The sequence below is a fragment of the Physeter macrocephalus genome, chromosome 1 (assembly GCF_002837175.3).
Source record: "Physeter macrocephalus isolate SW-GA chromosome 1, ASM283717v5, whole genome shotgun sequence".
Classification (NCBI taxonomy): domain Eukaryota; kingdom Metazoa; phylum Chordata; class Mammalia; order Artiodactyla; family Physeteridae; genus Physeter; species Physeter macrocephalus.
In genome coordinates this window covers 51,050,905-51,072,748 of record NC_041214.2, presented here as the reverse complement: position 1 = coordinate 51,072,748, position 21,844 = coordinate 51,050,905, and the positions used below count along the sequence as shown (strand labels likewise).

At 42.0% G+C, this 21,844-nt stretch overlaps 1 protein-coding gene across 1 annotated transcript in view; it reads right to left on the bottom strand.

Annotated features, from left to right (window-relative positions):
* The window catches only part of KCNAB1 (potassium voltage-gated channel subfamily A regulatory beta subunit 1), a 400,369-nt gene that overhangs the window by 95,801 nt on the left and 282,724 nt on the right, over positions 1 to 21,844 (bottom strand). The window contains exon 2 of the mRNA XM_055081324.1: positions 21,174 to 21,217. Within this exon, the coding sequence (XP_054937299.1) occupies positions 21,174 to 21,217 (44 nt within the window). The remainder of the gene's footprint in view (positions 1 to 21,173; positions 21,218 to 21,844) is intronic.

The following is a 21,844-nucleotide window of genomic DNA, read 5'->3' as shown; positions in this document are numbered from 1 at the left end:
CCATTTTCAGAGGTTAAGTTACTTGCCCAGAGTCCAAGTAACTAGTAATTGGTGGAGTTGGAGCCAGGATTTAACCAATGTCGCACTCTTAATCACAGTATGGTACGGAAAGATTGCTGTTCTTTCAGTAAGATACGTGAGTTGCACAGTTACCTTAATGTTCATATTGATGCAGGATCAAAACAAAACAAACAGAAAGCAGATACTCAGAAATCTGGCCTTAGAGAAAGTCTCAGTAAAGGGGATTGAGATGTACAGACAGGTGACAGAGGTGAAGAATTGGCTTATTGCCCTTGGTGCCCTCTTGAAGGGCATGGAATGGAGCTGTCCTCCTGCTGGGGAGGCAGCAGAGTGAGTGGCTAAGTAGCAAAACAACATTCTGAGCAACCCCATTGTGGCCACTGTAGATGAGCGGGATGTAGACCTATGTCTGGGCATGTGGGACATAGCTCAAGGCTCTACCTTTTTCAAATGGTACAGACAAAGCATTCTTTCTTATATCTGGTTTGTATTTGTTTTCCACCGAGCCTGGCCCTTATTTTTGGATCCAAGCTGCAGTCTGGTCTCTCGTTTTTTGGCTACTAGTGTATTGCTAATGAGCATCTGGCCTGAGATAACAGGAGTGATAACAGCCTAGCCTTTACTGTTTTACTTTGGTTACCTTTTCTTGCAAGAGCCAATAATACTATTTAAACTCTGGGCAGGGAGGGGGGCAATGAAAGGCTGCTTTCACACCTGCACTTTATAAAAGAGCATGAAATAGCAATGCAACTAAGCAAGGAAGTGGTAAAGGCCATGAAGAATAAAAGTTGGCTCTCAGGCAAGGGAAGTGCAAGTAGTATACTCATTCACAAGCAACTCTGCAAGATCTGAAGAATTCCATGTATATAAAGATGAGGAAGTGAAGTGGTAGAGAAATGACTTTCCACAGGTGGTTAGTGGTGGGATCTCCAAGGCCGTGGTCTCCCCCAGCCTCATGCTGTTTTCTGGTAATGATGCCTCCCCATCTCCCCCACATACTCTGCTCCAGCCAAAATGGTATGGCCTAGCATTTGCTCTGAATACTTGTAACAATATCTTGCTTTCATGAATCTTCCCACTTTCTTTCCTCTGTCGAATGCCTCCTGACTGAACCTTCCTTATGATAAGCTTTACATCTGTTTCTGCCCACAAACTTCCTTGTCTATGGATGAAGAACAGGCCACTCCTCTGGGCTACCTCCCTGCTCCCAGATTCTTCCATTTCCACCTGAGGACAGGTTTTATCTTGTCTTCTCATGAGACCTCATGCACAGAGCCATCCTGGGCTTTAAGCTCTCAAACCCTTAAGAGCCAGGAATGACAGTGGAGTCATAATGAGATGTACCTGTCACTGAAGGAATTCTTGGGTGTATTCTTGGGTGTATGAAGGAGCAGAGTGTACCGGTGGGCAAGGCAGTGGCAGAGGGGAGCCTGGTCTTAGATTAGGCAAGGCCAACGTAGAGCTGGCTGGCTGCGTCTTCCAGAAAAACCTGTGGACCTTCTTCTAATACTTGTCTGAAGGCTGGTGGTTTTGAGGGTTAAACGTCTAGGATTGACATTACATCTTTCGCGATCCTTAAAGAGAATGTACAAATATTTGATATTTTCCTTCTTTCTTTGACTTAAAGTTTTATTTACTTTTAATTCTGAAGGATACTGCTAGCTCCATTTTGTCTTAAGATTTGTTTCAGGGCAAATCTACCTGGAACCACTTTGTTCTGTTTCTCCATTAATCTGATCAGTAAAGTTTAAAGACAAGGCAGTAGTAACAGAAGTAGGATGAAGGATTGGGGGAGAAGTTTAGAAGAAGCAGTTTTGTTCTATAAAGCAGAATGCCAGGGTTGACAGTCCCCTCAGGAGCTGCTGTGTACATAGCATAGGAATGAAATTTCACTGCCTTAAATCTTCCCCCAGAAAGCAATGACCCGCTGCCCAAATTTAGATGTTAGAATTAATGATACATAGTAATGTAAATCCATGGCTAAAGCTTCTTACATTTCTTCATGTAGGTGTGACTCCTGAATTGGTTGATTTAGCACCTTTAGCCTGTTATGAAAAGTTTAAATAAAATAAAGCCAAAAAATTTTTTGATGAGTTTTTCTTCCTAGGGTGTTTTATTTTCTGCCCACACTATTGGAATGAATATTACTACTTTTATAATAAGAAGCGAAAGTTTTTAAAAAAAATCCGTATTGCTTTACTGGGAAATCCATTGATAAACAAGGATTCTAACAAATTACAACTCTTCCTATTTCCTGAACATGAAAAAGAGGCAGAGGCACTGTTTACATTTTGTTAATACTTTGTCCTAAGTTTCTTGGTCAAATTTCTCATGTTTTATTGTACTAATATTTACATGTTGAAAATTATTTCTTACAACAAAGTTTCCAGGGCATTTATAACCAGCATGCATCATTAATGTGCCTTATTCATTTTGTTCTTTGGAAGCACTCCTATAAGAAATGAACAGAATAGTGGTGCTAGGAAAACTGGACAGCTGGACATGTAAAAGAACAAAATCAGAATATTTTCTCATGCCACATAAAAAAATAGATTCAAAATGGGTTAAAGACCTAAATGTAAGACCAGAAACCATAAAACTCCTAGAAGAAATCATAGGCAGAACACTCTTTGACATAAGTCTTAGCAATATATTTTGGATCTGTCTCCTCAGGCAAAGGAAGCAAAAGGAAAAATAAACAATGGAACCTAATTAAACTTAAAAGCTTTTGCACAGCAAAGGAAACCATCAACAAAATGAAAAAACCTACAGAATGGGAGAAAATATTTGCAAATGATATGACGGATAAGGGGTTAATATCCAAAATATATAAACAGTTCATACAACTCACTATAAAAAAAACCCTGAAAAACAAATAACCTGACTAAAAAATGGGCAGGAGACCTGAATAGATATTTTCCCAAAGAAGATATACAGATGGCCAATAGGCACACGAAAAGATGCTCAGTATCACTAATCATCAGGGAAATGCAAATCGAAACCACAATGAGATACCACTTCAACTTCACACCTGTCCAAATGACTATTGCCAAAAGGACAATAAATAAAAAACGTTGGCAAGGATGTGGAGAAAAGAGAACCCTAGCACATTGTTGGTGAAAATGTAAATTGGTACATCCACTGTGGAAAACATCATGTAGGTTCCTCAAAACACTGGAAATAGAACTACTAGATGATCCAGCAATTCCACTCCTGGGTATATATCCAAAGAAAATGAAAACACTAATTCAGAAAAATATATGCACCCCAATGTTCACACCAGCATTATTTATAAGAGCCAAGATATGGAAGCAACCTAAGTGTCCATCAACAGTTGAATGGATAAAGAAGATGTGGTGTATGTGTGTGTGTACACCCACATACACACACAAATGGAGTACTACTCAGCCATAAAAAAAGAATGAAATTTGGCCATTTGCAGTAACATGGATAGACTTGGAGGGCATTATGTTGAATGAAATAAGTAGGACAGAGAAAGACAAATACTGTATTTTATCACTTATATGTGGAATCTAAAAAATAAAACAAACAAATGAATATAACAAAACAGAAACAGACTCACAGATATAGAGAACAAAGTAGTGGTTACCAGTGGGCAGGGGAGAAAAAGGAGGGGCAAGAGAGGGGTAGGGGATTAAGAGGTACAAACCATTACGTATGAAACAAATAAGCTACACAGATATATTGTATAGCACAGGGACTATGGCCAATATTTCATAATGACTTTAAATGGGGTATAATTTATAAAAATATTGAATCCCTATGTTGTACACCCAAAACTAATATTGTAAATCAACTATACTTCAATTAAAAAAAAGAAATGTACAGAATATTTAACATAAGTGAAATAACACTGTTGGAATAAAATTAGACACTATGGGATACTAGGACTAAATGGCAACTTCTGTTTTTTTTAAACAAATTCAAATATTTTCAATACCTTATTCTAAAATGGGATCTATCATTAAGGTTGAAAGTATGTATATACATATATATATTTTTTCTTTTTCTGTGAACTCCTAACATGGGACCTGAAACACAGTATGTGCTCAAATACATATTTTTATTTTTGGCTTTATCTCTTGTCTTTCTATAGTAAGTTACTAAGAATAAGAACTCTCTGGAAAAACACTACTGTCAAGAAGTTTGAAAGTCAAGGTGACCTCCTTTACACTTACTTTTATCTTTAAAAAGTTCACGGCAAATCTTTATCTTTGTGCAGGGATATATTTCTTTGATAGTTCAGTGAGTTATTCTCCCCCAAACAGTAATAATTTTGAATAACTCTGGTGTAGCTGTACATAAAGAACAGTTTGTGCTCATAGGACTAACAAGATATACTGGGAAATAAATTTTAATTCCATGGCGAGGCAAAGAAACTTTCTTAGTGAAAACAAGATAGGGATAATATATTGTGAAAAAGAATGAAAAAATTTTATGACAGTCCTTTCAAATTCTCGCTCTTGTGCTGTGAGTTTCATGATGTTTATTGTATTAAATATCACTAATGAAAACTCAAAGTTGGAATACAAAGTGCTTCACATACTTTTTGACTAATTAGTTTTTGAAATGTAGAGAAATTAAAACTAAGGAAATATATAAGGGATAATTTAGCAAAAACCTAAAGATTTTTAAAAGTTCCCAACCCTATTACACTCAAATTAACCCAATTCCCATCTTTCCCTGTAGATTTATATATTTACATACAAAGATTAGCTTATTTTATCTGTAGCTGTTAATGATTTCACCTTTTTCTTTTTAATCTATAATGTCCTTTTCCTATTGGAAAATTAGGAAAAGGACATTATAGATTAAAATTAGGAGGTATTTTAGCATTTTCCATAGAACTATGCATGAAATTTTTTATGCACTCTTTATTTCTAACTAAGCTACCAAGGTCTTCCTCTTTCAGTAATTGTATGTAGAAATTTATCGTGTTTAAGAAAACAGAGTAATACTAAATCATAAAACCATGTTGGTATATCTTTAGTTTTAGGAGATCCCGTTTAATTCAAATTCTACATAGAATCACTCACCTTTGAAATGATATTTTATATTATACTGAAAGCTTAATTGTGGTATGGAAGAAGCCCAGAACAGCTCCTGGCAGCCTCATCTGGACACTGGTGCCCCCAGGCTTTGGCACTGAGGCAATGGCAGTATTATAAACACATAGTCCGATTTTACAGGTTGGAATGAAATTTCCTAACATGCTATATAGAAAGTTAAATGTAGATAACCAGAGGCATCAAAAAATATTAAAAATATACTGCTATGTCAACAATACTTTGGATTGTTCTCAAACACAGAGGACAGCCCTTCTTGAGACATTTTCAAAACTACTAACATCTTGGGATAATCTCGGCATATCCTCAAAGACTACATAAAACCTGGTACATAGGAGGGGCTTATTAAGTGCTTGAATGAATGAATTCAAGAACAGCAGGGAAGAAGTGATCCTCAGAGAAGTAGTGTTCAATAAACTCTTTTATTGCCTGCTGATTTTCTTTTCATTAATTCATTGCTTGGAAATGAGTAAATATGAATAAATCCATCTGTGACCTTTATATGAGTTTGTGACCTGGGTACCCATCAGCCACCACACTGATATACATGGTGAGAGAACATTCTGAAGGGTGGCTGGCAGCTTGGCCTGGATCTAGGGAGTCATTATGGTAGAAATAACACTTGCGTTTGCCATCTTAAAGCAGTGATGGCATCTATTTCTCCTTCTGCTAGCACCAGGGGCCCTGATTTGGGAAAGCAAGGGAGGGTGTGCCCAGAAGGAACTCCTGGGGCAGCAAAGATAACCTCCTGGTGACTCTCCATCTTTGATCATTTTGTGGTTAGTCAAGAACCTTAAGGATCACTCACTATGAAGAATCAGAACCTTCTGTTAACTAGGAAATAAAAAGAGTACCTAACAGCAGTGAAGGGTGTGCTACCAAAAAGTTGGGTGTGTACAACCCCTCATGATTCCTGAAGGCTGGGTAGAGAGCTCAGCCTACCCTCCCCAAGGACAGGGGATCTCTCTCTCTTGTTCATCACTGCCTCTCCAACACCTAGAACAGATTTGAGTTTTGCAGATCAACTATCTCACATGTCCTATGCAATGCGTTCTAAAATCATCTCTTATTTTTCAAAAAATCATGAAGGGTAGGTATTTTCATTTTCTTTCAGATACACCTGAGGTTCATTATGTCTGTGGCTAAATAGCTTCACCTTTGAGACCTGGTTCATCTCTAAAATAGACACTGATACCTACTCCAGTATTGCTGTGAGAACTAAACGAGACAACAATGGAACACTTTTTGGAGAACTTACATTGTGCCAGGTGCTGTGCTACACACTTTATAGACATGATCTCATTTGGAACTCATGACCACTCTGATTTATTTGCTGGGGAGGGGGAGGGGCTGGTTGAGCCGGGATGTGAGCCCAGGCAGAGTGACTCCACAGTCCACACCCTTAACAATTTCAGTAGTATAAGCCAAATGTCTAGTACAGTACTGAGTATACAACAGGTGCTCATTAAATGTTACTTTCCTTCTTATCTTCTAGAGAGATACTATTTGAAGCAGCAAAAGTTCCATAGGAAGATAAATGACTTTTCCTGAGACAGCAGTGAAAGCGAAAGTCAACATTGGAATGCACCAATTCTAACAGTCTACTCATCTCAACAAAGCTCAGGAAGATTTATTATTTATTACAGATCATTCTGAAGTGACACATGGAGAGTGATGAATAGACTAAAACGTCAAAAATGCTGCAAAATTCTCAGTTTCAACTGGACTAAAGCTAGATGAAAGACAAACACCCCACCTGGTACTTGTTTCTTCATTGGGCACCAGAAGTGGCATCCGTCTTGTTCTCTGGTTGTGCCTCCTGCATGCTGCCTGGGAATCCAAATCTCTTAGGTGCTCAAAGCTTCCATGGTGGACCTAGCCATCTGATGAGCAAGTAACTCAGGTGGCAAGCCAGGCCAGCTATCCTCAACTCTGGCCCAGTTAGTAGGACCACCTGGGAGCTGATGCCCTGGCCCCATCCCAGAGATTCTAGTCTGGTTGATCTGAGGAAGTGCCCAGGTACAGGTATTTTTTGAAAGCTCCCATGCAACTGTACTGGTAGCCAGAGTTGAAAACTGGTCTAGGCAGCAGTCAGGATGTCATTGAATGAACTCAATCCCTCTGCGAGCTCCCCGTTTGATGGGAAGCCCCAGAGTGGTAGGGAGAGAGACATTACGTACTGGGCCCAGAAGCTGAAGAACAATTCAACAAAGAAGGTGGAAGTTGGCTTTGACTGCAAACTGGAGAATGTAATGCCTTTTTAGAGTCTTTAGCCCTGACCACATAAAGGGTTACAGACTATTCTTTCAAGATGTTCTCTTTGGCACTTTGCCCTTCATTTTATTAGTACTATTAATCTTCTGCAAAAATCCCAGTGGCAGTAAATGACTGCAGCAAAAATAGCTTAGTGGAAATAAAAAAGGGTGGAATAAAAAGAGCATCAGCAGTCTTATTTTCTGGGACAAGATTACAAGGGCCACCAATCCTAACAGAATAGGGTACAAGTGAGACACATCAGTTTGATGGGGTCAGGGTGGAATTTCTCCCACTGGTGCCGTACAGAATGATTAATTCATTATGGAAAGTTGAAAGCTTCACTGAAGCCTAGTCAGAGACGGGCTATGAGATCATTATACTGTTCCTACATGTTTTATTACCTCTAGACAACTCTTGATTTTTCACTAACAGGTTTTCATGTCTACAGCACCCGTATTCAAAAGAAATACAAAGTTCACTCCAAAGACAAACATAAATGTATGTTCAGCTTTCTGTGTCACTGTCCCCTCTCTTATCAGAGGTAGTTGAGAGTCCGCTGTCTTTTCCTTATGTCTGTCTCCAGTGGCTCAACTGGAAGAGCAACACAGCAGCCACTAAAGTGCCCAAATAAAGTGCCCAGTCTTCTTAAAGTCACACTGGTATAGAAACTACAGACATTTAGCACACCCTGAAATTTGCAAACTCTCAAGTATAAAACTCAGTTTCAGAAAATGTAGGCAATGATTATCAGAAGAAACTGTAGTAAAGGTTGATGGGGTGGAAATAGAAGACCACAATGGTGCCATGAACAATAGAACTGAACTTGCACACAAGGGAACCTGGGTGGGGCTTCCCTGGTGGCGCAGTGGTTGAGAGTCTGCCTGCCAATGCAGGGGACACGGGTTCGAGCCCTGGTCCAGGAGGATCCCACACGCCGCGGAGCAACTAAGCCTGTGAGCCACAACTGCTGAGCCTGCACGTCTGGAGCCTATGCTCCGCAACAAGAGAGGCCGCGACAGTGAGAGGCCCGCGCACCGCCATGAAGAGTGGCCCCCGCTCGCCGCAACTAGAGAAAACCCTCGCACAGAAATGAAGACCCAACACAGTCAAAAATTAATTAATTAATTAATTAATTAAAAAAAAAAAAGAGAACCTGGGTGGAGGTGTGCCTCATTTGTATTCCAAATATATGCATTAATGACCCGGTCATAAGCCCTCGCATGCTACAAGCTGTCACTCTTGCAGATTTTGTGTAGGTACATCCCCCGCCGCAACTGGAGAAAACCCTCGCACAGAAACGAAGACCCAACACAGTCAAAAATTAATTAATTAATTAATTAATTAAAAAAAAAAGAGAGAACCTGGGTGGAGGTGTGCCTCATTTGTATTCCAAATATATGCATTAATGACCCGGTCATAAGCCCTCGCATGCTACAAGCTGTCACTCTTGCAGATTTTGTGTAGGTACATCCCCACACACGTTGTCCTCAAACTCTTTACCTTCCTCCAGTCTATCTATTCTGTCTTCAATTCCTTCCTTAACCAGGGAGCTTAGGCTAGCTGGATGACGTGGTTCACCATTTAGACGATTCTCTTGCCCTATTCTCAGCTCCATTATTTCACTGTTCCTTCATTTCACCTGCCTGGCAAAAATTCACACCTGGATGAGTCTGACTGTCCGGCTGCTCATCACCTATAACCAAGATGCTGAGCTGTGCTGGAGAAAATCACGGACTGCAGAGAAACATGCATCGTAAATTCTTGGTCTACAGTAACTACACAGAGAGCCCACCAGTCCTCTGGTTTTTCATCATTCCCCCCACCCCGTTTGCATTTCAAACCTGCCCTACTTTTCTCAACCTCAATCCTACCCTCCTCCTTTTTTAATGTCACCAGATAAACCTGCCTCCTGCTTCACAGAGAACATAAAAGAAATAAAATGTAAACCCCTCTACTTCCTGCTACCAAAGCTATCAAACTATCAGACGTGACTGCCCGTTTCCATGTGGGCTTCCAGCTGCCTCTGGTATGAGAAGAGCCTACCTCCCTCACCCTCAGGTGGGTGTGCGCTCAACACTGGCTTCCGAGGTAAGGGAGCACAGAATAAGACAACACCCATCCTCTCCTTTCTTCCTGTCCCTGTGGAAGAGTGTCCCTTTTCTTTCCAAGGCTGTTTCTCTGCTGATCCCATTTCCTTGCTTCTTCTCAGGGCCCTCACTCCATTGATTATCACCTCTCATTACTGCATCTTCTCTTTGCTTGAATTCTACTTTTTTTTTTTAATCGGAGTACAGTTGCTTTACAATGTTGTGTTAGTTTCTGCTGTACAGCAAAGTGAATCAGCTATACGTATACATATATCCCCTCTTCCTTGGATTTTCTTCCGATTTAGGTAATCACGGAGCAGAGCAGAGTTCCCTGTGCTATAGTCTGTTCTCATTAGTTATCTATTTTATACATAGTAGTGTGTATCTATAAATCCCAATCTCCCAATCCATCCCACCCCCCCTACTTTATTTCATTAATTTTACACCCACATTTCACTTCCTTTTGGTTCATATTTGTCTGATTTTTACTTGCCGGTTTAAAAATTTTCCATTTATCTCCATCCTCTCCCTTAAAGAAGGTATCTAGGAACTTTTTTTTTAACCCAATCTCTGAAACTCTGTAATTTACTACACTGACACCTATGTTAGTTCTTTACTTCAGATATTTTATGCTTTTAAAAACACTTCCTTTTGTATTTTCTTTACCAGTCTTTTGCTAATTTGGTCAAGCCTCATTTACCTCACAGTCCCCCCACATATTCTGCACAGGATCTGTGTATATGCTCACAGTGTGATGAACTGGGCTCACAGTTAGTGGGCAATTAACTGACTGTTACATTTAATCTTCTGTAAAAGTGAGAATATTGGGCTTCCGTGGTGGCGCAGTGGTTGAGAGTCCGCCTGCCGATGCAGGAGACACGGGTTCGTGCCCCGGTCCGGGAGGATCCCGCATGCCGCGGAGCGGCTGGGCCCGTGAGCCATGGCCGCTGAGCCTGCGCGTCCGGAGCCTGTGCTCTGCAACGGGAGAGCCCACAACAGTGAGAGGCCCTTCCCCAGAAAAGGTGGTTGCTTCATCATCTGTGCCGTTTCTGTGTCCTATACCTCTATCTCTCTGTCTCTCTACCTCTATTATTGTTAAACTGCTTTTTCCCTTGTTTTCTCTTTGACCTGGCTCTATCCTACCCTATTCATCCTTTCATACTCAGCTCAGGTATTTCTTGCCCCAGGAAGCCTTCCATGATCTCCTCTTAGGCAGCCCTCATAATGTGTTCACACGGCACCTCATATTTCTCTCAGAGCCCTGGTCACATTGTGATTCATTCATTCATTCATTCATTCCATAAATGAGTATATATAAGCATCTTCTCTGATCTAGGCATGTGTTCTGAATGGATAATCAAGCAGGTAATAAGTCAGACTAATAAGCTATCACCAGCAAACATAAATGCAAGGTGTCCTCTGGGGGCACACAGCCCAAGGATCTCATCTTGCCTGGGAATCAGGTCACTGCCCCCTCCCCGCCTCCCCACTTGTGGGCTGTGTGAGAGTGGCCACTGGTGCTCTGCTGTGTCTTTTCTCCTGTTTCCCCAGCATGCCATCTGGCACATCTTGTGAAATCTTTGGACACACAAATGAAGGAGAGGAGTGCTGATCCCGTGCTTTCCAGGGATGATGGAATCAGCCTCAGTTTCTACCCTCTAAGAGCTCAAACTGAGACATGGGTGGCATCAGAGGCAGCCCATCCACCAGCAGGACCAGGGAAGACAACCAGCCCTCCCAGGAAGGTGCTGTTAGAAGGGTGACTGGAATGGTGTGACAGGTAACAAAGCCAGACAGAGGGTCTGGCTTTGAGTCTCAGGGCCAGTCTTGCCTTCTCTCTTCAGCCAGAAGCAGTTAAGTATCACCACTGAAAGCAGGTTGGCTGAGTTGGGCTACAGTTTCTGCTCAGAAAGGGTCAAAGGAGAGGGTGGCATAGAGCAGAGGGTGGAGAAATGGGAAGGGAGGTAGAGTAAGAGACTAAGAAGAAACATGACAAGTTCCCCCTGAAAACTTGTTTCTAGTAATTGCAAGCAGAGCCAAGCCAGGACCTTCATCTCCTGTTTCCTTCTCTTCAGCCTGAAGAAATCCCCATGGTTAGATTGTCAGCTCTAATTTAGCTACTGCTCATTATCTCATCACCCATTTTCTGTAATTGCATGTTGGGTAGCCTCCTCCTCCTCTCATTTTAATTAGTAGTCAGATATAAAGTGAGCATTGATGGTATTTTCTGCTTTGCTCTCCTGGAGGTCCTCCTTTGCCTATTCCAGGTGTTAGGATGAGGCTTTTATTTGTAAATGAGCCTCAGGTCTCACTGATCCTTCAACATGATAAGGAAGTATTAAAAAGGCAAAGCTACATATTTATCCTGCTGAGGAAAATTCTGTCCATTAGGCAAACTGAGGGAGCAGAAGGTAAACATGAGCTGACTCAGCAAACTCTGAGCATACCTCATGCTACAGAAAGGGTTGGGAGAATTTTGATTTTCAACCTCGGCTACCAAAGACATAGAAAAGGCTCAGATAAGCTAAAATAAGTGGGGGAAGGGCTCTCAGGATCCAGGGATATCTTTTCTTCTTAACTCAGAGCAGAGAAACTCAGAGCACTTTAAGCAAGAGTGCTTTAAATTTCCTTTAGGAATCTGCATTCTGTGGTTGGGGTGGATTTAAACCCTTCCCCATCTTCAGGGGTGGCTCTTGATTGCCGGCAGTTCTCCAGTGACCGATTAACAGATGGATATATAAGGCAGTCAGAGCCAATGGGATATATGGCTTGGAGCATGTGCAGCCATCTTGTCACTGTGAGGGCAGCCTGAGAATGGACAAGCCTCCAGCTTGCAGAGCTCACAGTCTGATCCCTGGATCAAGCCATTTGGGTCCACTGTCCCTATGAGCCTAAAAATTTCTGTTTCTGCTTAAGCTGATGCTTCGCTTTGCTTCGAACTGGGTTTTCTGTTCACTGACTCTAGAAGGCTCCTGGTTGATTTAGTAGTGCTAAAAAGAACTGGGATTTTATTCCTAACTTCATCCAGCTGAGGCCTCAAAGGCCTACATACAAATCTCCACACATTTCCCCTCAGTGTGTTAACCCACAGCAGCCTACCCCTCAGGCATTTAAGCTGCCCTCCAGGAATGGCTCCCCATGGCCCTGCCTCACTTAAGCCAAGCACACCAGAGGCACGGCCCCAACCATACGAGACGACAGCACCCCATCGGGTTCCCTCATGTTTTAGCTTCACTATTGGAGTAGCTCAATTGCATGGCTGATTGAAATTGAAACTTTCATTTTGGTTTTTATATTGCAAAGGGTGTAGGAGGGAGTTCCCTGGCAGTCCAGTAGTTAAGACTCTGCCTTTCCAATGCAGAGGGCACAGGTTCGATCCCTGGATTTAAAAAAAATAAGGGGGTATAGGAAAATAATCTTATAAATGTACTCTTCATAAACGTAGAGTGTGTACAGGGCACAGTCTGGGTAAACAATATGAATACACTTGCATATACACAGGTATGTTTCTTCTTTGAGTACAGGAGCTATGGCAGGACTTCATGAGGTCTTTAGGGCTGCACAGGAGGGAAAGTCATTCAGGGCATCCACACAGAAACAAAATGTTTGCACTCAGCTGCCTTCTCACTTTGAAATCTCTTATGGGGACAGCTCACCTGATCATGCACCAGAGTCACAGATTCTGGTTCCCATTCTGCCTGTGGAGCTTGGACAGATCTTTGTCTACCCTACTCTGGAGAGTGATGCCAGGAGTTGTTTAGGCTCTGACATTTTCTAGTTCTAAAGTAGAGTAAAGGCACTTTCACCCAGCTGCCACCATGGAGTCTTAGTGAACTTGACTGTTGCCCATATCATGGCTGATAGAGCTGGAGGGGGTCTTACATGCCTGGTCCAGCTGTTCACTTCTCAAGGAGGAGAGAGGTGGAGAGGGCAGTGGCTGTGGGCCCATGGAGACTGGAGGCGGGGGGTGGCGGGGATCAGGCAGCTGGTGGAGGGGCAGGAGATGCGGGCTCTGTCGTCTCTACCACTGGCCTTGAACGAGACGTTTCCCCTCTTCCTGCCTCTGTTTTTCTCATCCGTAAAGGTGGGGATGAATGCAAAGACTAATTCCTCTCACAGCTGTGAGACCATGTTTACAAACTGTCATCACTTCTAACACATTGCCCATATCTGGGTCTGGGGAAAACCTTTTCTCCCCCACTATCTGATGGTTTTGCAACTACTTGTTTTACTTTTGGATCACAGATTAACAAATGAGGGCTACTCATCCTTTTATAACTGCACTGAGGGAGATTAGGGTGTGTGTGTGTGTGTGTGTGTGTGTGTGTGTGTACACTTGAGGTTGTGTAGACTCTTCTGCTTTCTCTTCTCCAGTGTGTGTGTGTGTGTGTGTGTGTGTGTGTGTGTGTGTGTGTATACACACTTGAGGTTGTGTAGACTCTTCTGCTTTCTCTTCTCCAGTGTGTGTGTGTGTGTGTGTGTGTGTGTGTGTGTATATACACACTTGAGGTTGTGTAGACTCTTCTGCTTTCTCTTCTCCAGTTCTTCCCTGAACCGTCTCAGCTCCTGACACCCTCTATGAGGGAAGCAATGGCACATGGCCAGCAGCCACTGATAATTCAGAGGGCAACCAAGTTGTCAGCAATTCTGAAGAAGGATTTTATCCATCAAAGTAGAAAATGAGGAAGAAATATTCTAAAATAATTTTATAAAAATATAAATGCTTCTTCATTTTTAATGTGTATGTACCATGGCATTTATTCAAGGTAGACGTTCCAGGAAAAGTGACAAGCCTATAATTCTCTTGTTACATGTTTAATATTCATGCATGATTTAAATTCTGTGGGTATCCTGGTCTTAAGATAGTTCACTTTGTGTTAAGCAAGAAAATTGGTAAACGTTCTGAGAGAAGAAATTGCCCTTTTAAAATTGTTTCTTGTGTCTCAGAGGCATTTTATAAATACTTAATGTTGTCGTTGTTATGTTATTATAATAATAGGAGAGATGGCTAGTTTACATTGGGTTTAGCAACAAGAATGAGAGTCATGAAGGGTGTCAAAAATAATATCATTCATGTTACACATTTAATGTCATGTTTTCCTAGTGTCAAAATATTTAGTGCAGTGAGAGCATCTCTAAGGCAGAGGGAGATGAGCCAGGAGTACATTCTGCACATATGCAACACATTAAAAAGAAGCCCACACAGTTTAGTCATAAGATTCACTGCATAAGATTTTGCTCTAGAAGTTTCCCTTGGCTAGGGCAGGGCACAAGGCAGATAGGCCCAGGTGGCAGGCGCTGAATGGAAGGGGAGGTGAGCTCAATCTGCCTGCCCCAGGAGCCCTCCCAGGACACTGGCTCCAGAGAACCCCGAGGCCAACCCTGAGCTGGGCAGGTTTTCCTCTTGGCAACCGCAGTTCAGGTGGAGATGCCTCAGCCAGCTCCAGGGCCTGGGCCTGGAGGCAGCAGCCAGGATAGAAACATAGCCAGCACCTGGCTCACCAGACACCAGTCCACACATGTTGCCATGTCCTTCCTTCCACCTGGTGAGGACAACAGGTTCCAACCCTACCACTACGCCTCAGAATCATCGGGACAGTCTTTTAAAAACAACTGTGCCTTGGGAGACTCTTATTCAAAAAGTCTGGGTGGAGACGGGTTATCTGCTTTGTAAAAAGCACCACAGGTAATTCTGCTGTGCAGCCAGAGTTGGGAAGAAACACCTCTTGAGAGACTCAGTGTCTCCAAGGTGTTAAATATTTTACTTTATGACTTCATTCCTTCAAGGATGAAGTGTGAAAGGCCTGCCTGAATGAACACAGAACATGATGATCGTGGAGTCAGTTTGCTCTGACAGACTCCAAAAGGCAGGTGTCCTAAACCTGTCCAAATACCTCAGTCCTCTGTATTTGCAGGTGACCTCAGTGACAACCATGGGCTCACCCTTGTTACAATTTCCTGGGTCTTTATTTCCAGCCGGAGCTCTCTCCAGCCCTCCCATGCCCTCTGGATATCTGAAGCTGAAGTTGGCAGGCTCTCGGGTCTCCTCTTCCTACAGTGCCCCTGCTTCTCCTCTGTTCTCCTTCCTCTTACTGCTCCCTCCTGCATCTCCTTCTTCTGAGATTTCAGCCCGTCCACCTATACACCCAACCCAGGAACTGGGGCACCCTCCTCTGCTCAGGTAGACCTCTCATTCTGTATCCTAAGGTCACCAAGTCCTGTCTATTTTTCCTCCTAAAAAATCACCCTCTTCCTGTACATCTTTAATACCACTACCTCATCATCTTGATTCCAGTCTCAACCCTTTCCCCCTCTAATCTAGCCTTCATATCATTGCTGGAAAATAATTCTGATACATCTTATCATGTCCTACTCCTGATCCAAGTTTTTCAATGGCTTTTCACAAGCTGGAGCAGGGTTTTAAAACTTTTTTTTTTTTTTTTTGGAAGACGGATGCTTGTTTTCCTTCGAAATGTAATATGAAGCACTGAAAAGAAATGAGCTATCAAACCATGAAAAGACACGGAGGAAACTTAAATGCGTATTACTAAGTAAAAGAAGCCAATTGCAAAGGCTAGATACTGTAGGATGTCCATACTATATGAAATTCTGGAAAATGCGAAACTATGGAAAAGTAAAAGGATCAGTGGATGCCAGGTGTTAGGGATCAGAGAGAAATAAATAGGCAGAGCACAGAGGATTTTAAGGGCAGTGAAACTACTCTGTATGATACTATAATGGCAGATACCTGTCATTACATTTATCCAAACCCATAGAATGTAAAACACCAAAGTTTATACCTAATGTAAACTATAGTCTTTGGGTGATAATGGTGTGTCAGGGCAGGACTGTAACGAATGTACTACTCTGATGTGGGTTGTTGATAGTGGGGGAAGTTGTGTGTATATGACGTAAGGGGAAATTTCTGTACTTTCTGCTCAATTTTGCTGTGAACCTACTCCTGTTCTAAAACATGAAGTCATTTATGACATACTACATTAAAATTTTACATTTAAATTTACACTAAAAGTCATATTTATATTCGCATTTAGAAAAAGTGGAGCTACATTGATGGAAGCGGTGGCAATGGAAGGAGGAGGGCAGGGAGAGGTGGAGCCCTGTCTGTGCCTCATCCCCCAAGTATTCCCTGAGACCTTGGGGATGTAGGACTTGGAGGAACACCAGAGACCTAGAGGACTAGAGCTCAATGCCTTAGCAAGGCAAACAATGGCCCTCCTGATCAGGCCTAGCTTTCCTTTCAGGCTCGGTTCTTGTGGTTCCCTAATACCCTGCATTCGAAATATTCTGCACATACACTAGTGTTTCCCACAGTACCTCCTGCTCCATGGGTCTCCCTCCAGGCCATTGCTCGTGTTGCCTCCTCTGTCTGGCATCCTTCGCCCTCTTTCTCTACTTAATGACTCCCTTCAAGTCTCAACTCAAGCAGTACTTCCCCTGTGAAGCTGCTCCAGATTCCCCAGAAGACCTTCCTCATGCTTGATTCATCCTGTACTCTCCATCATGGCATCTGTCCAATGCACTATTTTTGTGTGCCTGACTCCTACTACACTGTGAGCAGTTTGAGAGCAGGGCCCTTGCTTCTTTCATCTGGATATCCCCGTAATCAGCATGGTGCCTGGCTTCCTAAATGTTTGCTGAGAATGAATGAGTGAGTGAATACATAATTCTCTCTTCCTCTCTCAGAAGATGGTCCCACTAGACTGAGATGACGTTCAATCTCTCTTTGGTGGATTTTCTCCCTTCCCATCAGTTTCTTTGACTTTGGCTCTTGATAGCAGTGGTCAGTGTATTAACAGACCAGTCCAGCCACAGCAGCCCACAGGCAGGTTTCCACTTTATTTTTTTCCCCTATTCTTTTGTTAGCAGAACTGTGTTCCTTTAGATGTATCTTCAGTTCGTCCTTGGGTTATTTCACCTTTCTGCTCCCATTTACATATGCTCTTAGTTTATCAAAAAGAAGGTTGGCAGGGCAAGAAATTCCCAGCCTGTCCTTCTCTGCTGGAGAAGAAAGTCAGAATTGTTAGCTTTAATATGACCTTTAAAGTACTTCAATAAAAGACACCTGTAGTCGTGTGATTGCTTGGAGTATTTAATACTTAATTTTCAAAGCCTCAGTTGAACATGGGCTGTAACTGAACTGATATCCCTATAACAGCCTATAACAGTAAACCCGGCTCCACCTGGACTTGAGAGCTGAGGTCTGCAGAGCCTGACAAATTATCTAAGGCTGGTGCATTATTCTTTTCTATGAATTTTTTTGGTCTCCTATGGTTTACAGAGGTAGCTCAGAAAAATTCTCAAAGAATACTTATTCAAGCTTTGTTACCTGTTTTGAATGAAGCCAGTCAATCCCATGAACTTCCTTGTTTCCTCCTAATTTTTCATGCAGTGTCTTATCACAAGCATTCAAGCTCTTAGAAAAAACTTGAAGCTCAAATCAGGACTTTCTGCTCCTGAATCAAGTCTGTTTCAAAGTTCACCAAAATACCTACAGCTCACACACAGTTTTAAAAAACTGTAGTCTGCCCTCTGGAGACTCATTTACATGTGGCACTTCATAGGCACCTGAATTTTTTATAGTCTTAAGGGCTTTTGGTTGCGTTTTCTCGGTACTTTTGATGAAATTATTTTCCACCATAGATACTGATTCTATGAGATAACTGTGTATGATTGTTTACCGTATTTCTTAATTCATATTTTCTTAAATTGCTGTATTTCTTAATTTCTTTCACTAATAGTGAATAGTTATTTACCGTTAAGCACTCTCAAAAAAAACTAAGGTTAGAATATCCCTGATAATGAATCTACAGGGTCTTTCAAATACAAGTAAGTGGTAACCAAATCAAAGCCATAAATTAAGCAAATGTCAAATTCCCTTAGTCTTATGGTGAGCAAAGACCACCCTCACCTCCCAAATCATACCATTAAGAAGAATCAGAAAAACTCAGGCATCATTAGCCTTCAATGTTTTTGCAATACTGTAAAAGGAGGCAGAAATTGTTGCCACTATCTTTTATTTATTTTTTATTTTTTTGTTGCCACTATCTTTTATTCATTCACTACCATCCCTTCCCTGGTCTCCACACTTCCATTCAACAGGGGTCAAGAAACCCTCCTCCCAATTCCTCCCCCCAGCCAGCTTTGGATCTCACATCATCAGTACCCCCATGTTGCAGTCACTTACCCATCCCTAGTCAATCCCTCTCATCTGAAAATTTTAGCTCTGCTACACTGTCACTCTCTCCAGTATTAGTTTTGCCATACGTTTTAGTGATTTCAATGACCCCCAAAGTAATCCTTCCCTGAACCTTTATCTTTCAGGCCCTCGACCTCTTCTGGTCTACTGATCTTGCACTCAGCACAACCTCAGCCACTCTCTCCCAATGGACATGCCTTAGACTTTGTCATTACCAATAGCTGAACCCCCCATGACCTCAGTTTCAAGCATCCCCCTTTCAAACCACCACTTTCTATTCTTCCAACTTACTATCTCTGCTGATCTTACTCCAACAATCCTTTGGGCCTCTGGAGGCACAATTCACTGATCCTGCCCACTTTTCACTGTCCCTCTGCCTTCTCATTTTCCTGGCTCCAGTCCTCCTTTTCCTCCCTGCTCAGCTTCAACCCCAAAGTCCACCATTACAATCACCCCTCTGCATAAACTCTCAGCATCTCTGCCTCTCTTTTCTTATCTTATGCCCTTGAAAAACCCCACCTGGACCTGCATGGTTGAACATGACTGGAGGAAAAACACATGGCCATAGAGACGGTCTCACTTCAAGTTTATTAGCATGAATCTCAAGCAGATCCTTAATGCTGTCTGGCCACTTTGATCCATCCCTTTGGTCCATTCACACTTCTGCTCTCATCATCCTCTCTCTCCTCAAACTTTCAACACCTCCCTTTCATCCTCACTAACAGCTGATGACCTTGCTTCTTATTTCACTGAGAATACAGAAGCAGTAGAAGATAATTTCTAAAGATACCGCCACTGCTACCCCATCAACCCACCTACCAGCCTCAAAGCCCATGTACTCTGCCTTCTTTCATGTTACTTTCCTCTTGTGTCCTCAAGAAATCATTCCAGGTATTTTTTTTCTCTACTTATCTTAACCATTTTTTTCCTTCTCAAAAGAATTTCTTAATCAGTATGTAAATATACTGTCATTTCTTTTGTGTGTAAAGGTACCCTCTCTGACCACACGTGCCTGTCCAGCTTCCATTCCATTTCTAGGCTTCTCTTTATAAAAATAGTCACCAAAAGAGCAGCCACCAGTGTTTCTCTTTCCACGCTCTCTTGAACCTATTCCAATCATGCATGAGCCCCTGACCCCCCCATAACCGATCTTTTCAAAGTCATCAGTGACTTCCATGTTGCTAGATTGAATGATCAATTCTTGGCCCTTGTCTTGCTTGACCTATGAGCAGCATTTGGCAGGGTTGGTCTCCATCCCTCTTGAAACGTTGGATTCTTAGGACTCCCTGCTCTCCTGGTTCTCCTCCTCCATACCCACTGCTTGTTTTCAATGTTCTTTGTTGGCTCTTCCTCATTTACCCAACTTCTTAATGGACTTCCCAGGTCACAGACCACGTGCTTTTGTTTTCTGTACTATCCATGCTCACTCCCTTAATATTCTTATTCAGTCTCATGGCTTAAACAGTATCTATATGTTGGTGACTCTCAAGTCATCCTACATCCAGCTCACATCTCTCTTCTCAACTCTGGATTCATATATCCATTAGCCTATATACCTCTTTTCTTGGATGTCTAATATGTCCCAAATCAATTGGCTCTCCCTCCTTCCTAAGTCTCTCTTCCTTCATTCTTCTACATCTCACTTACTGGCAACTCCATCTTTTCTGTTTCTCAGGCAAAAAAATCCCTTACAGTCATCTTTGACTCTTCTCTTTTCTCTTGCATCCCAAATAGAGTCCAACAGAAGATCTGCCAGGCTTGACCTTCAAAACATAACTATAATCTGACCATTTCTCACTACTTCCTCAGCTACCATCCTGATCTAGACTCTCTTAGGTTACAGAAATAGTTCTGATGATGTTGAATTGCCTGAACACCAAGGCTGCCTTTTCCCTTGTCTGGGGGATGTCTGGAAGCTGTATGCTACCCCACGTCTCACACTCAGATTTTACCGTTTCAGATTCATTCTTATGATGTTAAAATTGCCATCTCTAGTTACTATTCTTTAAATATTTACAGTTTCTGGGGGGAAATGTATATATAAAACCTTGTCCCTAAAACATTTAAGGTACATTATAAAAGTACATAACATACATTAAAATATAGAAAAAAGTGAGAAAATTAGGCAAAGGTAAGATAAGGATAGAAGAAAATTCATATGATGCTGCAGGTGAGGTGAGCATACAAATACATGCCATGAGGTTCTTCACACTTGCTAAATGGGAATAACAGAGGAGTCTCTTCCTCTAAGATGTGGTTTAATATCAGGTTTTTTTTTGCTTAATGGGCCCCCATAAGGCATCATGATCGCAGTGGCTCCTTGGGTCTGAGAAGGGGAGGGCTGTGTGGGGCAGGAAAGGCTCAGAAGGAGAAGTGAGGCAATGTTGGTCAGGAAGTCCCTTCTCACCTGAGACTGGGTCCTGACCTACACCGCAGTCATTCCCTGGTATCCTCCCCAATCTCCCACTTTCCAGCCCACCCCCACATGATACCCTGAGTACTTACCAAGACCCAAGCAAGAAACTCTGAGTCCTGATTTTCCAAGATTCCTAGAATAAAAATAAAGCAACACATGGTCATTTCATCAGGTGAATTTTAACTGGGAGTATTAAATCTCACTTAAAAATTTTTTTAATTGAAATACAGTTGATTCAATGTTGTGTTAGTTTCAGGTATATAAATCTCACTTTTGATGATGTTGCTTCTGACCAGAGCCATGGTAGAGGGAGAGCCCCAGATGCAGGCCTGTGGTTTGGGGAAGAGATTCTTTCATCTCCATTTGGGCACCAGAAAGCCCAAAATGTGCTTAGGCTCAGCACAACAACAAAGAGTCTCCACAAAACATAGCTTTTCAGCCCTAACGATCTTCTTCATTAATTTGCTTACAAATGTATTGTCTCTCTCCTTCTAGAATGTGAGTTCCTTGAGGGCAACTTGATGGATAGGGATAGTAAAAGAATAAATATAAAATAATCCTTTAGGCTATTTAAACTAAATTTTATATATATATATATACATATATATATTTAACATCTTTATTGGAGTATAATTGCTTTACAATGGTGTGTTAGTTTCTGCTGTATAACAAAGTGAAACAGCTATACACATACATACATCCCCATATCTCCTCCCTCTTGCGTCTTCCTCCCACCCTCCCTATCCCACCCCTCTAGGTG